This window comes from Rhea americana, unplaced genomic scaffold, assembly GCF_003343005.1.
Source record: "Rhea americana isolate MKP2758 unplaced genomic scaffold, rheAme1 scaffold_29, whole genome shotgun sequence".
NCBI classification, from domain to species: Eukaryota; Metazoa; Chordata; class Aves; order Rheiformes; family Rheidae; genus Rhea; species Rhea americana.
This window is the reverse complement of record NW_028186412.1, coordinates 3244987-3262720: the sequence shown is the minus strand read 5'-3', so window position 1 is coordinate 3262720 and position 17734 is coordinate 3244987. Positions and strand designations below refer to the sequence as shown.

The following is a 17734-nucleotide window of genomic DNA, read 5'->3' as shown; positions in this document are numbered from 1 at the left end:
GAAAATTAAATCTGTGCTGGAGTTGGAGAAAATGGAGTGTTATTGTACTAGAGAATTTTTCTTTTATAAATATGGTAATATTTAAATTCTTCAGATTTCAGTCATCAGACCTCAACCCCTGCACAATCTGCATTTCTGTAATAACAGAGCTGTATTTAACATACAGGTCTGTATATATATGTACATAGGTAACATCAGCATTATTACAAACTAGTCAAATTGCTAGTTTGCCATAGAACAACACAGTTTTTACTTTTGATACAAAATTGTCTCTTGTTTCATTTTTTTCCACCTTCTTTTCACTCTTTGTGCCATATGTCACCCTATTATAAGCCAGGAGCTGACTAGGAATAGTGCTTCTGTTCCCAAGGCTAGGATTGCTTTCAACTAATTTTAGAAAATTGAAAGCTAAACAACCAGGCTAATAGAGCTTCTTTCCATATTTATGAAAAGACAAGTAGGAACTCCAGAAAGCAATTTCTCCTAGTCTAAGATGGGTGCATAGATATGGAAGTGCTCCTTTCTCACTATTCATTGTAGAGGCAGCTGATGTGAGCAGTTTATATTCAATATCTGATTTTAGATTACTACTAAAGTTATATGTGATGAATCCTACCCTGAGACATTTATTGATTTTTGTTAGATTATGTGATTAAAAGCTCCTCCCTGCATGTACGAAGGGGCRCAGAGGCATGGCAGCAGTGGGGAAACCCAGTAACCCTGTCCAAGCCACCAGAGCCCTGAGCCGTCACTTCCCATTTCCACTAGTGGACCTCAGTCCTTATCAGAGGAGGAACAGGATCAGGCCAGCTGGATTTTTCCCATTGGTATCAGTGCTACGAGTGTCCTTACCACAATGATGTCTRTGGCTGGTCTCGTGTGTATAGCGTGTGTTTGCAGGCACATGTGAGTGTGTGTCCACTTGCATATGTGTATTGGGAGTATGTGCTCAGCCTCACCAACGTCTGGACCCGGGGCAGAGCCGCAGCAGCCTCACATCTACCAGGCTGCCAGTTCAGCACTGTTCTCCCAGCCACCGCAGTCAGGCATCGCTGTACCATACCACAGGTGGGATGGATAAGGATTTCTAGGCTCCTAAGCATATAGATGGACAGCTAGAAGGATCTAAGGTTTCAAAGATTGGATTTTTTGTTTTATGAATGTGAAAAATCTTCGCAAATCTGGCTACTGGCACAGTACTCCTTTTCTCCCTTGTTAGACAGCTTCCCTTAGGGAAAAAAAAAAAAAAAAAAAAAAAAGCCTGTGTTAGAAAAAAGAAGATGTAAGAAGATGTTTCCCTTTGACTCTTCTGCTCCAAGAACACATTGAGTTATTTCAATGCAATTCATGGAACTTCTTATGGAACTTCTTTTCTGATCCAGTTTTAAAATCCCCTAGAAGGAAGCTTACTCAAATCATAGAATCTTAGAATGGTAAGGCTGGAAGGGACCTCTGCAGATCATCTAGTCCAACCCTCAGCATAGACTATATGGGGATTGAACCCGTGAYCTTGGCATTAGCAGCACCACCCTCTACCCAGCTGAGCTAAACCTGCCCCCCAGGGGAGACTTCAGTGGATATCTAGACTATGGGCAAATTTTATCTGAAATTCATCATGGTCCAGACCACATTATAGCTCTCTCCGTCTTGCAAGACACAGATATTTATTACCACTCTCTTGTTCCCGCAGTGAACGGTGCAAATGCTACTGCCATTCACTGCCACGGAGGGAGGGCGCAAATGGGGCTTCGCTGACTAGGCAGAGCTAGAACCAAAATGCTGCTTCCAGCTATGTGAATCTTAGCTATAGCACCTCCAAAAAAAGGACAAATAGCTCTAATTGATGTCTGATATGGTCAGGAAAGCAGGTTGAGGTCTCCTAACTTGAATGYCCCTATAGAATTTAGTAGGAAAGAGTTCATTCAGTGTTACTTTGTTCCTTGTTATTCACCTTATGCTCTTCTTGTTTCCTTGGTTTCTGTTTTTCCTTTACAATTCTCATGATAGCTTTCTAAGTGGTCACATAACAGCAAGACATTTTAGCGTCTTAGTCATTTTACTGTCTCAGCTACAAAAGACAAAAGGACGTATGACTAGTTTGGCTCATACTTCATATGTCTTCATTTCTCAAAGGGGATTTCTAACTATCTCTGAGGTTTCAGTGGTTTTATTTTAGTTGTTCCTAGTGCAGAGCCTCCTCTACAGTATCTGTACCCTCCATAACTCTGCTGTTATGGTTAACTGGATTAGACAATTTTATTTATATCTAACAATTACATATGTATGTAATATTTAAGTTTGTAAATATATTTATAATAGATTTGTTGTGTATTTATTTATATTTATTTTTATTATAATCTCTTCTGTTTTGCATCAACTACTGTTTCAGAATTTTTTTGAAATATTCTCTTTCAAATCCTTCTGAGCGTGAAAGGGGTTTGTCATAGCTCCTTCATGACACTTGTTGGTATGGCTAYGTCTGCATTACCTTAATACCTAGGAGCTGTGGTAGCGAACTGGAAACCCACTGTGTAACGATTTGTACTCCCAGAACAAGGTCCCAGAGGCTTCACTACCCAAGTAAGAGACAAGTGATGGCAGAAAAGAACAGAACCTAAAGCGAGGCCTTTTCACTGTTATTTTCTGAAGGTTCCTAGTAAAAATTTTCAGAATGGGCTTCAGGAAGTGAGGAACTAACAACCGCTCCCTCAGCGACAGCAGCTGTGGATGTGCGGATCCGCAGTGCCTGAGAGCCGCCCAGAACTGCCGAGGAAGGTGCCCCTGGTATTCCAGAGCAAAGAGCGAGAAAGGTGTCAAAGTGCGCTTTTGCTCCCAGGTGGTTCCCCCATGGCCTCTGAATTGCCACCTGGCWGGTCTCCAGCCACCCTGCTTGTGTTCGCTGCTGGCCAGCGAGCCGAGCGACCGGGCCTCACAAGCCGTGGCGCTCTGCACTGCGTTGGAGTTACTATGCACGCGCCCAGCCGGAGATATGGGAACGTGTAGCGATTTCAATACATTTCAAACGCGCCGGAGCCCCTAGATAYACACAGATCTATCGTGCAAATCAGCGCAGCGGCGTTGACCTCGTCTTGCTGGCTGTTTGGGGGCAAGTTTTGCTCTATGCCACTCCTGCGCCAACTGTCAGGCTTAGCGACTTGGATGGGGTGAGGTCAGCCCTGCAAGGCCGCCCCACGCCCGGTCCCGACAGGGAGACGCAGCTCGGGCACGGCAGGCCACGTCCCTGGTGCTGGCAGCAGCTCCTGCGAGGACAACGGATCTGATTTGATTTCTTTGTGTACTCAGGAAACAGGTACTTGGTGTGGAGATTGGCACTCCTTCCCTTTTTCTTCGAGCCCTMCTGATTTCAGTGATGATATCATGTCTGAGACGTGCAAGTCACTAGGTGTAACTCAGGAACTGCCGCAGTCTATGACCCGCCAGGTTGTTTTTCTACAATACAATGATTACCACTGATTCAGCACATGCCATACCGAGCCCTATCGCAGTGGCCTTGTGGCACAGCCTGGCACAGCCTCCTGGTCCGTAGCTCAGACACTGATCAGTCTCTTGGAGCTCAATCCACAGTATTTCTTTAAAGGAAATGTTGAACATTAGCTCATTGCACACCAGGAAACACCTGACTTGAGGAGCACCTTCAGCTTTTTTGTCTCAGTGTCAAAATGTGCATTGCTCATTAGGAGAAAACTCCTAATAAATTTTCTAATTTTCAAAAACTATCTGGCAACCACTTGAGTATTGCTGCACAATGACGTGATTTACATCTTTGACGTTTCAGTCTTCTCAGTAAAAACTGATTTGCTCCAAGAAAAAGAGCTTGCTTCAGTGTACATTTTGTTTTTGCGGAAAGATTTGGATTTTGTTGCTTCAAAATATGTTGGAAACACATGAAGAAATTAGGATACACTTAATAGCACAGAAAGGGCGTAAAAATAGTACTTCCTGTTAGAATGACGACGGTACTTTCTAGTGCCGCCTGCTAGTGAGAAAGCTCGACTGCAGTCATCATTATGACAGACTGTAAATAATTAGTAAACAATTATGAATTGCTGTTTTTATTTTTTTAATATTAAAAATATGGAACTACCAATTCAAGTTCTCCTTTCTATAAAACCTCTGAGGAAACCCCATTATGATTCACCCTGGGAATTTATTTCTTTGCTATTTAGTCAGGACTTTGTTAGTTAGTCAGAACTATTAAGTTTCACTTAAGGGAAAGAAGGATAAAAGTTATTTCAAATATTTTCAAATATAACTGGAGGGGAAAGGGAGAGAGCCCRAACAGTCAAATACAACCCCAAGAAAATGAGGCCCAGAGTAAATTAGAGTCACAAATAATTCCTGGAGGCTCGGAAACTGTTCTGAGGAAATATTACTATCTCTCTCTTCTTATACTTTTGCCTAAATGCCCTTTTCAGTCAATGCTGGAAACAGGAAATATCATAGACAGACCTTTGGCAGTTTTTATGTTCCTATGGAAACTTAATGAAAGAGGACTGATGAGTAGAGTACCTAGAAAAGGAATATTTCAGGTCTCTTCAACAGCCAGGATGCAGTTTTGTTGAGTAAGAAGTTTGTGGATAAAGTAGGATTATTGCTAATACAGGAAGAGATGCACAAACACTCTCTGGGGGCAAAATGGATACTGAAAACTCCGACTTAATATTAACTACAGCAAATCCCTATTCAGGCTCCCAATTTAGGTATAGCAGTAGCTAACRGATGGACCCGGCAGGATGGGCCAGGATTCAGGGCAACCTGAGCAAGGTGCCTACACTCAGAGTCCAGGCGAGAGCTGTCTCGGGCGGCAGTTCCAGGAAGGGACGTGCAGGGCTCCCCTCTCTCCAGTGACCGTAWAGGGAGTCTGGGCACACTTTGGGCAGAGTCAAAGCGTTAGGAGCTGCTGAACCTGGTAACCTGAAAAGGCAAGGCTGCCACAACTCTCTGCCCCCAGGCCCAAGCAGGAGCAAGTCTGAGCTTGTATTCCCTGTGGGCACAAACATGTGCACACAACACATATATACACATATATGTATACATATATGCATGGTCAGTCATGCAGCTTAACACAGATACAAACACTCATGCAAATGCAGATGACGCAAATGTTCTCATCTTGCACCCCTCTCTGGAAGCTCAGCATTAAGATCTGTTAATAAGTGCAGTGTGGATCCCTCCCACCACTRGCCTTAGGCATGCAGTCCACCCAGTAGCTAATGCTGGACACCCCCCCCAGTGTTGTCTTGCCTCCTGCACAGACAGACATGAAAATGGGTCTCTCTGTTGACCCGCAGACCCCATGTTTTCCTCAGAAGCTGGCTTGAACCCTCTGGTCCCTCCAGTAGCCAACTYGCAGATGCCTTTGTCTCTCCAGTATCTGGCTCAGTCTTTCAGCTACTTCAGCACCTGGATCCCCAGCCATTTAACCTACTCACTAGCTAATCTGGCTTTATATTCCTGATCTCACACTGCCAGACATACCCACATGACATTCCTGCACTCCAGTCTCTCCAGCTGTTGCCACCACTGTCACTCAGCACCTCTGAATATGGCCCCACTCCCACTGCTGTTCTTGGACTTCCATGYACACGTGCCTGTTGAGCAGAGCACCACTCATTCAGGAAGGTRGTGGGAAATGGATGATGGTKAGAGGAGAGGCCAGACTGCACTYGGCAGGGCAAGGCAGGGCCAGATGAGCCAACTGACCAGCAATCTGCCTGCACATGACCAGCACCTTTTATCCCAAACCACTTTGATCTCTTCCTTTYGCCACCTTTGGTCCTTCTGCCAAATACTACATAATAAACCTTGTGCAAACTCCCAGCACCCCTCATGTGTCCCACTCCTCAGCAGTGCCCTGTGGTCAGTTGGTGCCGGGGGAGGCTCTCCCAGCCACTCATGCTGCCAGCGTTGCCCCAGCCCCAGGCTGGCAGCTGCCTTGGGACAGCCCTGGGAGGGGACAGCTCAGGGCTCCAGTGGTTTGGACAGGGTTCCTGGGGCCCCCTCCAGCCACTGTGCCTCTGCACCCTTTTGTGTGTGGGGGGAGTAATTGCTACCCCAATGGTCCCACAGGCAAAGTCAAGAACTCTACAGACACCAGCTGGCACTCAGCAAAAATTCTCACATATTGCAGGGAGTATCTGTTGCATTCTGGCATATTTATGTTTCCTTTTATTGAGTTTTAAATACCAAGGCATTTTCTAAAGGCAAGTATTTGGAAAGGAGAGGGTGGCAATGTGCCAGCTGCCTTGCAGGACTCCCCTTCCCTAATTTGAGGGAGATGTGCAGAAYGGCATGCAGTAGGAAATTCACGAAAGGGGAACACAGCTTTGTAGCCCAAAACTGGGAAATTCCAAAAAAAGAAGGAAGTGATTGGTTCTGCTTCCCTTTCCTGCTGCTGTTTAAGATTTTCACTAAATGATCTTTCCAATGTATAAACAGCTCCTCCAGGCAGTGCTAGAATGCAGGACTCTTTACTCAAAGACTGTACTCAAAAGTCACATGGAAAATAACAAGCTGTCCCTACCCCCCTCCCCCGCCTTGCGTTACTCAATATCCTCCTGGTCATATTTAAAATTTGGCAGAAGACCCTACACAAAAAGCTGTCTACCAGCAGAATCTTTCTGTGCAATCTGTGACACATGATTTGTTAGTGTTCCTGTGTCAGCCGGTGGATGCTTCTAATAAATCCAGTTCTGTTCTTTGTCTGCATGTGCTTAACTGTGTCCATTATACCTTCAGAAAATAAAAGAAAAAATGATAAAAGAAATAAGAAGTGAGCTACTAAAAAAAATGGAGTCATTGTAGCAGAAACTATATAAACTAGCTTATAGAATCAAATGAGGGATAAATATTTACAATGAAAATGCTAGTTTAGAAATAGAACTAGAGAAATTAAACAGCATTTCATAAATCCCAGGGTCATGTGAGCTGTAGCAAACCAAAAATACAATGCAAAGTCTTTGGAGAGGTATTCAATGTATGCACTTCTTTTTATGCCTGAAAATCATGATGGATCAAGGATAATCAACAATAGTATTTCTTGGACAATGACTCATGGAATTGAATCTCTTTGCATCTAGAAGATCTGTATACTTTGAAGAATTATCTTACCAGCCATTTCAAATACTAGCACTATATTGTTTCTTCTATTTTTGAAATRTCCTGTATTCTCTTTATTCAATCACTCCTAAAAAGCATTGTCACTCTGCACTTTGGAAGGCACAAAGAGATTCACTTTTKCCATGAGTGCATATGTGCTGTGCTGAACATTGATGTAAGTTGGAGGAGATGGGATGCTACATCGCAATGAGGGTAGAWTCATATACTAAGTATATTATTTTTCTGTGATTTGGGGGAAAATAAGTGAATTATTTCCCAGGCCAATTAAGAAAGTTTTCACCCTGCATTGAGCCTCTTCAGAGCAAAACTTACTCAGATATCAGAAATAAATGATAATGATTCATATTTGCCTTTCTTGTTCTAACAGTAACATTTTCAGTATTCCTTTAAGACAATGAATCACAAAAAAAAAAATAAACCAGGAGAAACCTCTAAAGGCTTTCCACTGAGGCTGGTTATGTAAGGCAAGAACAGCAAAACCAAAAGCATTCCAAAAGATATCTTGACACCTTCCAAAGTTAGAAAATATTCAGCCAGCTCAAGCTGTCTACTCTGGGGCTATCCTGTAGTTAAAAGTGTTTTCATGAATTCAGGGGTTTACATTGTAGTGATTTGTATGTGTTCTGGGTATTTAAACTCTTACATTGTCAACATAGATCTGTCTGATCCAGCCAATGGAGTCTAGAGAGCGATTCATTTCATCTTAAAGCAGATACTGTATGTCAGGTGAATCTCTCTCTAGAATCCATTGTCCAAAATGGGAGCTTAGACACCTAAGTCACACATAGCCACCTACAAACACGTGTACAAACACTTAAAAAGTTGGATCCCTTAGAGCATTTTTCATTTGCCCATACCTATCTGAGACATCCACATAGGGCTGGTTGTGATGACACAGGACCCATGGAGACTTATRTCCTTCCAGGGTAGCTAGAGATGAGGTGGGATTCGGTAGGGCATCTCAAATAGCACAGATATTCAGACATCTGAAGCCCAAACCTACTATTGAAACTTAATCACTTTTGTTTAAGACCGTATTAGAGTCTTGGAGGAGTTAGTGCTTCCATCTTAGGAATAACATTTCATTTATTTAACAACGTTTATCATGCCTCCCCTCAGTCTTCCCTAGATGAGACACTGATCACAGAGTCACAGAACAATTCCTTCAGTTTGTCTTTTCTAGACTTACAACCATTCCTGCTTCATGGACTCTTTCTAGCTGATCATGTCAAACACGGCATTGTAGCTGAGGCCTTCTAAGAGTATAAGCATTATTTCATAYGTCTTACATATGGGAAGCCAGTTTATGCATCTCAGTTTCATGACTGATTTTTTTTTTTAGTAACAGTAGAAAATTATTGAACYGTTTTAGTGCTCAGTTTTGCTAACATCACAAGATGGTTTTAGACAGAACCGCTAACTAATAGGCAACTGCCCCCTGGAGTTATGATACTGATTATTCTTAGCTAAGATCAGATCTTTGTATTGACTTTACTGAATTATAGATTATTTCCTTTTCTTCTCCAATTTTTCAAGATCACGTGCCATAAATATTCTGAATTCACCTCCTCTTATCTGAAAATTTTCATTATTTGCCAAACACATTACAAAAATGTCCCAAACAGAAATCTCAGGCAGAATAAGGACACCAACATTAATCAAGTATGTTGCGTCACTCCCTTGTGATGAAACTGTTATGCATCATTTCTAATGATCAGAGGATATTATACAATATGAGTCAGACTGTCACTGATTTGCATGTTACCTATATAAACAGAGTTGAGAAATGTGTTCAGCAGATAAAGATTTAGCAGTGTAACTGAAGTAGAAGACCTACGATTAGAATGAAGTCCCTTTTGCTTCTCCTGTTGCCGTATGTGGCAATCTCCACTGCTTTTCCTGTGGCTCCAGAAGATGAAGGAAAAACCATAGCACTTGTGGAGGTAAATATTTTTCAATTAAGTTTTAAATGAAACAGGAGATAGTCTGAGAGATAACTATAACTGCACTTCTTTTCAGAGAATATGACTTGATATTAAAGATGTATCATTTTGCAGAGGTTTCAAGAGAAAACTTTTCTTGTTAATCTGGCTTTGTGACAATTATTCATGTAAAACTCATTGAAAATGGCATAAATTCTCTTCCAATATTGTAATTAATGATTATTTCTGTCAGATTTTATATAGTAAAACAATAACAATAATGCAGAAGTGTGAGTTCTATTAATAAGGCTCCTCTGGCTGTGCAGAAATAATAGTCAAAATCAGCAACAAATTTACTTTTATGAATGTGCTTTGATACTTGTGACATGACTAGTGTCAGTAATATAGAGGAAGAAACTCATTTGATGGAATTAGACATACATTTCAGTATTTTGCTAAATCAGACCTTTCCTGGAACACTGAAATAAAAAGGAAATCGAGGAGAAATACTACATTTGTATAGATGGAACATTTTATCTATTAGCATCAAAATTACTGAAAATTAATAGGAAGACTTGGATTCATAAAATCGCATTTAGCTGCTAAACTGTATAGCCTTATTTGCCAAATGTTGAACCTCTACAGCATCCACTGGCTTCCATGRGAGTCCTGGCTCTCTGGCATTAACTGCCAGTCTTTATTCTCTTTGCAAGTTTTGCCAGTGAAATAACAGGGCACCAAAAATAAACGTGGAATTAATTACTAATAGTATATATTAGATTTCAAGAATATTTTCTCCATGTAATCCATCAGTAAAACAAGAAATCCAGATACATATAATGAAAACTGTAAGTCATATCCGTATCTTTGTATAAATTTCTGGAGAAAATAGACAGTTCTAGCTCCTGGCAAACACAAGACTTGTCRATATAGGAACAATATAAGACTATTCAGAAAAAATTAAGTGTGACTGAACACAATTCTGATGTACCACAATGTTCTTTTTTTAAATTCTGTTTCAGACTTATCTACAGAATTTCTACAATCTTCAAAAAGATGACCAGCCTCACATAAGGGTAAAGAGTATAAACCCTCTTTCTGAAAAGCTCAAGGAAATGCAGGAATTCTTTGGACTAAAAGTGACTGGAAAACCTGATCTTGACACTTTGAATATGATGAAAAAACCCAGATGTGGTGTCCCTGATATTGGAAAATATATGTTTACACAAGGGAATCCAAAGTGGAAGACAAATAATCTCACATACAGGTAACATTCCCAATTTGATGCAAAAAGATATAAACCTAATTTTCCAATTTAATGAGCCTAAAGTAAGACATTTTATGTCATATTTGGACATCTAGAGTGATTATCTGATTTCTGGAAAGAGACAGACATTCTAGAAGGCAAGATCTAAAACAAGGCCATTGATTTTCATTCATGAAAGATATATTTAATGTTTCTGACCTTTGTACAGATTTCAACTAAATCACTGAATTCTTAACACTATGTAAGAACTTAATATATTGGTTTTGCTTTGAAGGATTGTGAATTATACCCCACTTATGAGGAGAGCTGATGTAGATGAAGCAATTCAAAAAGCTCTCAGTGTCTGGAGCAACGTGACACCACTCACTTTCCGAAAGATTGAGGACAAAGAAGCAGATATAATGATCTCTTTTGTTGTTAGAGGTAATACTGTTATCTTTATCTACAATAAATAGCCACTTGCAACAAGAGAAATAGTTTAGGATTCTAATTTATTTTTCTCCTTTTCATTTTAGACCACAAAGACAACTCTCCTTTTGATGGCCCCAATGGGCAGCTGGCTCACGCTTTTCAGCCTGGTGAAGCCATTGGTGGAGATGTRCACCTTGATAATGAGGAATACTGGACAAAAGATGGAAAAGGTAGAGATTTTGTAGCTATATCTATTTAAACAGTTTTACCTCATACAGTCTTTGCTCATGTGATACTTAGTTCATAAGACTGATTTCAGGCAAAAAAATGGTAAAAGTGGCAGATATTGTTTTTAATTGCTTATTCCCTTTTCTCTAGAGATTTCTTTGTAGGAGTCTATTCTGATAAAAAAAAAAGATATTTAGGTCATAGTGGTTTATAACAGCAAAGGAATCAGTACTTAAAAATGTCTTTTCCTCCAATCAAAGTCTAAACTTGAATACAGGAAGATCTGATTGTAAAGTTCTCRGGTCAAAATCTCTAACTTTCTTAACCTAGCACATCAAAGTTTGGTACTAACTAGGATGCTTGTATATCACCAAAGCTGTCTTCTCAGTGCTTTTCATGATGGTCTGTTCTATTGTATCACCGCACTGCCACACACATCATTAGAACAATACTTGATCCTAAGTAGCCTAAGTAGTAGTAGGAGAAATGGGCTTTGTGTTTAAGACACAGGGACACTAGTCAAAGGGCGAGGAGAACATAATTAATGCCTGACATGCCCTGAGTACCTGTATAACTCTTCTCTTACAATATCTTTTTCAGTTGTAATGTTGGGAGTATTACATACTGTCTGTCTTCAAGCCGTAGACTGTTTTGGGAAGATGCATAAAAGTGTTTCCTATTTAGTCAACTGTGTTGAAGACTGAAACAGATTTTACYCATTTTATATGATTTTTATCCCACAGGATACAACTTGTTCATAGTTATTGCCCATGAGCTTGGCCATTCGCTGGGTCTGTCTCATTCCACTGATCCTGGAGCACTGATGTATCCAACTTACGCCTACACTGATCCTAAAGAATTCCATCTTCCTCAGGATGACATTGATGGCATTCAAGCCATCTATGGTAAGAAAAATAAACATCTCATTATTTTTGGTTARTATTTCTATTTGAGGGTCTGGTGATCAATAATTAAGGCATGTTTAAAATATGCTTCTTTCACCAAAATGAAAAGTGTAAATGTTGTTGAATCATTGTTCAATAACAGAAAAAAAGGAAAAGTCCACAAGGCTAACTTCAGCTGAAATCCTGTTCTGCAAAAATCTCATTCTGGAGGAGATGAATAGCTTTACACAACTGATTTTAGTAATGTTAAAAGCTTGACTTTAAATGACAAACTCTTATTTTAAAACAGTGTTGCCTGTAGTKCCTTATAAGGAAGGTTCTTGGTATCTTTACACAGCTTCTGAACGCTGGCTTTAGTCTGTATTTCTCTATACTGAAAGGTAAAATGTTCTTCACTAATCTTCCTATAGGACAGTCTAATGCTCCTGTACAGCCAACAGGACCTACGACTCCACAAGTCTGTGACCCTAATTTGACGTTTGATGCTATTACTACACTGCGTGGAGAAATGTTCTTCTTCAAGGGCAGGTAACAATAATGAGAATAGATATTATCTCCAAAAAACATTCAGKTGTATAAAAAAATCTATAATACCTGAGGCAAAAGGATCCCTTTGGAACACAGTACAAAGTAAAGCACTAGAAAACCACCATGTATTTACACAAGGAATAGTTCTTAGACAAAAATGTTCCTTGGCTTTCTCCAATCTTTTATTCCCAAGAGCCCTAACTGACAATATTGATGAAGGAGATTAGGAATTGTGGGTTATTTTCTGACTATTCTGCTATTTTAGCTATTACCACAACAGATTTATCACCAATTATTCCTTAACAATGTGTTCATGTAACTCATAATATCATTTTTCTGCTAGATCCCAATGAAAGAACAGGAATAGAACTGAAAATAACAGTAATGTAGAAAAATTTCTATCAAGTGGCAGCTGAAAACAACTCTCAGCTTTACTGCTGTCAGAGGAATAGAAGGGCTCATATTAATCTTGTCTGGTTTTTGGTATCTAATTGAGCCATTAAAGTTAAAAGTGCAGCTGCCCTTGACTTCCTTTACATTCATCAGAAATGGATATTCATATCCAGATGGTATTTATGAATTTAGACAGAGTAAATCACCATGTAAATATATCTGTCTCCCTCCTGTCATACTCCAGAAGCTATAATTATTGTTTTACATTTATGATAGTGGTGAAACTATTTCAACATATAAATTTTCTTTGAAACAGATATATGCTGCGCAAACATCCTCAGAGGACAGAGACAGAGCTCAATTTTATCTCACTGTTTTGGCCAAAGTTGCCATCAGGAATTCAAGCTGCTTATGAAAACATTGAAAGGGATGAAGTTCTACTTTTTAAAGGTAATGGAATCTGAAAATGTCTACTTTTTTCTAATTTTTCCCTGCAAACGGTGCAATTACAGACGTCAAAGTGGTTCTTTTGAGAAGATCAGTGTAAAAGAGGAGTTCTCTGACCAGGCTCTTTTAAAGACATGCAAATAATTAAACCAGAGCATCACAGAATCATAGTGCTGGAAGGAATCTCCAGAAGGTCATGTGCATGAAAACTTGTTTCTCTGTCTTAGTTAAGGAAAAGCAAGGCGTGAGAATAGTTTCTCGTCTTCATATCTTCTAGTTCTTTCTGAATAACAGCATTTGACAGTAGAAGGATTTTTGCTGAATCTTAACATTGAAGTCAAGTGGCAAATATAGTTGGCCAGACAGTATTATTACTGTTGTTACTATTAACATGGAAAGCATTGATAACACTGATAGCACACCTAAACATATATTGCAATATGGAATAATAAAAAAATAAGACTCTTACTAAAAATTATATGCAGTTTAGATTTAAAAATGAATGAGAGAAATAATTCATAGACTTAGGCAAAACAAAATGTATTTTGTGGAAAAAGATTTCAAAAATTAATTTTAAAAATTACTTTTCAAAAGCCCAAGACAGACTACTGGAGATCTTTGGAAAACTCACATTATTAGTAATATTTTATCACATTTTTGAAATGTAGACTACATATGAGGAATAAGACTGCTTTCTACAACAAATGAGTAAAGAACATAGGGTTGACAGCACTTAATGAAAAAGTGTGCTGTGAGGGGAWAGTTGTTCGTTCATTCAAAAAATGATCAGTCCTTTGTTTTAAAGGTCTCAAGTATATTTTTCCTACTTTAAATAGCTTCACTACATGTATATTACAGTCTATGATATATKAGAGTATTCAAAGAGGATCAACACATCTATAATTATCAAGGAATTTTGGCCAGATATATGCACTCCTTAATTGTTTAATTTCATGCACATCTATCCAGCTTTCAAAGTATTATGACTACGACTACATAAYGTATTACAGGACTTTAACGAAATCCCAGCATCTCATTCACAAATATCAGTGCATTAACACTTGAACTATCCCCAAATTGTTACCCAGATACAATGTATTTTTTTGAATAAAATCTGAGGAAATTACTATCCATACTACCTTATGATTCTAATAGTTTATTCATAAAAGCAAAGTGCACTTCCACTGACTTCTAAGGAGAAGAACCATTCGCTAACGTAATAAACTGAAAGGAATGATACTTACATCTAAAAAGCTCTGTTTGCAACTCATATAAAATACAGTTAAATGTTATTTGTTAATAGCAAAAACAATTAAATGAAATGTGGTTATATTTTTCAGAGGATAAATATTGGGTTCTCAGAGGTTATGACATTGCACCTGGCTATCCTAAATCAATTTATCGCTTGGGATTCCCAAAGACTATTAAAAGAGTTAATGCAGCTTACAATGATGAAACCACAGGAAAAACATACTTCTTTATAGCTGACAGATACTGGAGGTAAGATTTAATGTTCAGCTACCGTGAAGTGTATTTTCCCCCTGAGGACTGATGTATTACTATAAAATGAAAATGCAATAATTTTTAAATCAGATAGACCCCAGAACTTTAAAAAGGAGTCTGTGGAAGTTTAAACATTATTTTGTTAGGAAGTGTTTGTTAGGAAATACCACTTTTTCTATGGGACTTTTTTACATTCATTAGATTAATGTACTGGGAATGTAATTACTTGCTAGTGGCGAACCATCTGTCTAGTAAAAGAATTGTTTTCTACTAAACTACTCACTCATTCTCCACAACAGTGCAGCTTTTCTGGGTAATGTTATGAGAGTGTATATTTTTCACTCACATCTCAAGCAGAATAAACTGCTAATAAAAAGCATTATAATTGAATTTCCCTATGAACCATCAAGTTATATATAATCTGTGATTGTACAGCTGGTAGTATTTATAATTTATGAAAAGTTCATGATAAATTTCAGACAGTAATTTTGTTTAATGAGTACATGGTTGACACTAATACAAATWTGTTAGTGCTAAAGTCTTTTTATTCCCACGCTTTGCTCTTTGCTTTTATACTGAACTGAATATTCCATAGCCAGTAAGAGAAAATCATTTTGCATGCCTTTAATGGCTAAGGCTGTAGATAGGCCAGAAATGTATGAATATATTTCTGATCTAAGCTCCCAAGACCTTTGAGAGTTTTGCTGCAAACTCCACTGAAGGTAGGATTTTCAAACCTCAAGACACTCATAACAGGCAAACATTAATACATAATAGGAAGACTCAAAAAGCTGATTTAGTTTACCTTTATTAGACTTTTAGTAAGAGCAGAGTTTCATGTGTTTAAATTTGCTTTGGACTTTACCTGATTCCTTATACATTTTAATGATGTTTCTTATGTTAAGATATGATGAAAACAAAAGATCCATGGATCATGGTTACCCCAGGAAAATAGTCTCAGACTTTGGAAAAATTGGCAGAGTTGATGCTGCTTTCCAGAAAAATGGTAAGTAAAATACATCTTTAATCTGGTTTTACTTGAATATTTAGGCATCTGTAGATAAGAGCATTTATTTTCAAAAAAAAAAAAGGCTTCTATTAATCTTGATGCAAATCTGTTGAGATGGAAATGAAAAACAGTAAATATGCATGGACTGTTTAGGTTAATTGTTTTTCAAAGTACTGAAAAGAAGCCATTAATGAAATATAATTGGTTTCAATTTTATTTGTAGGCTATGTCTACTTCTTCCATGGAACAACTCAGTTCCAGTTTGATCCTCGTGTCAAAAGGATTGTCAGACAAATGAAGAGCAACAGCTGGTTTGATTGCTAATTGCAATGGCTTTTCATATGCACATTACACATTTTTATGTGATGGATTTTTTTCTGCGTTTCACAACCATCATGTCACAGTGGTTTTCTGACACAATGATTTGTGTCCAGTGACTTGTGGAATTATGATCTTAATATTTTTAATATAAAATTTTAATACAAATACAGTTGCATAATTTATTATATTTTCATTTGCTAAAGACTTTTAATAAACTATATTTGTCATATTATTTTGTCTATGCTTTCTGATTTGCACTAATATTCAATAGCCAAGTCTAGCTTCCAAACATTAAAAAATGTATTCCAGCGTGAAATATCAGATCCTTTTCTCAAGTCACGGAAAGGAGGAGCCAGCTGGCTCTGAGCTCTGTTACCCACATAAGCCCTGTTGAAAACCCTACGTGTAGTTAGGACAGTTGGGGCTTATTACCATCAGCCCAAAAATCACACTTCGTCTTTCTGCCCTCCTTTGGCCCTCTTCTTCTTTTAGCCTTTCCTCTAGGACATAGATTGTAGCAAACATGGATGCTTTTCTCCTGTTTGGGGATTTAAACTGGATTTAAGACTGAAAAAAATGTAAGATTGGAAAGGACTTCTGAGATCACTGAAACCAGTCCCCTGCTATCACAGGTAGCCACATTATATAATGGATGGGTGCACTTCCCTGCTCAAAGCTCTTTCAGGTCCTGACTACTCTAGTAGTTTCTAAGTTCCTCCTGATTCCAGGCGGATAAAGGAGAGAGAAGTTTACTGAAAAAATTCTAGTCCAAGAATATTTCCCATTCAAAAACTCATGAAAAAGGCAGCTTTATATCCAGACTACTTGATTTTTTTTCAAATATCCCCAATTAAAATGATGTTTGAACAGTTATCCACTTTCATTTTTTTTTCTGTAGCACTGCTGGTAACGTGAGAAGTCATATAACAATCACATAATGTATCTTGTCAGATAGATCATCTCTAGAATGTGACATACCTCAGAGAAAGGTATCAGGATCCTATAATAGCAGTAATTGAATTTTGAGAAAAGAATGTGTAACAGTATAGAAGCATCATTTGAATTGTTTTCGTTACTTTGCTGTCTATATTAGGATCCTATCAAATTTCATGTCATGTAAATAAAGAACAGACTTAGTAATTCTTACATTTATTAATTTCAGGGGAAAAAATTAGTCAAAACGCAGTTTAGTTCAAAAATACGAAATTGCATTATTGAAAATAAAGGTGACTATATGATATTCTTTATAAATGCTAAAAAAGTAAAACATTAAATTGTAGTAAATCTAAGCCTTTATTGAAGAAATTAATTTATGTGTGTGCCCTTCACAGGAGGTGATTTAGGTACCAATTCCTTAATACGAAGTCTTAGTAACAGTGCTAATTAATTGTATTTTCTTGTGTAAGCCAGTGATACTAAACTACCAAAGACAATTAAAACAAAAATTATTTTAAAGGTATATAAATCTAAATTGGTTATGTTGTTATAGCGGAGATGGTATACAGACACAGCAACACAGTATTTATAGGGAAAGATAATATGTCTTATCAGACCTATCATAAATTAAAAAATAAGCAAACCCTGGGGCACACATCTTCTTCAGATGAGGAACAGAAACAGCAGACCCCAAAGCAACTCGAGAGCAGCTCCTCAGAGCTAA

General features: G+C 38.2%; 1 protein-coding gene across 1 annotated transcript; it reads left to right on the top strand.

Annotated features, from left to right (window-relative positions):
- The first annotated feature begins 8965 nt into the window (after positions 1–8965).
- LOC146593545 (interstitial collagenase-like) lies at positions 8966–16195 on the top strand. Its single transcript, XM_085309106.1, has 10 exons — positions 8966–9083; positions 10085–10329; positions 10604–10752; positions 10845–10970; positions 11712–11873; positions 12284–12401; positions 13111–13244; positions 14582–14741; positions 15650–15750; positions 15977–16195. The coding sequence occupies exons 1-10, from the start codon at positions 8985–8987 to the stop codon at positions 16075–16077; spliced, it is 1395 nt and encodes a 464-aa protein (XP_085165232.1). The 5' UTR covers positions 8966–8984; the 3' UTR covers positions 16078–16195.
- Positions 16196–17734: the final 1539 nt, after the last annotated feature.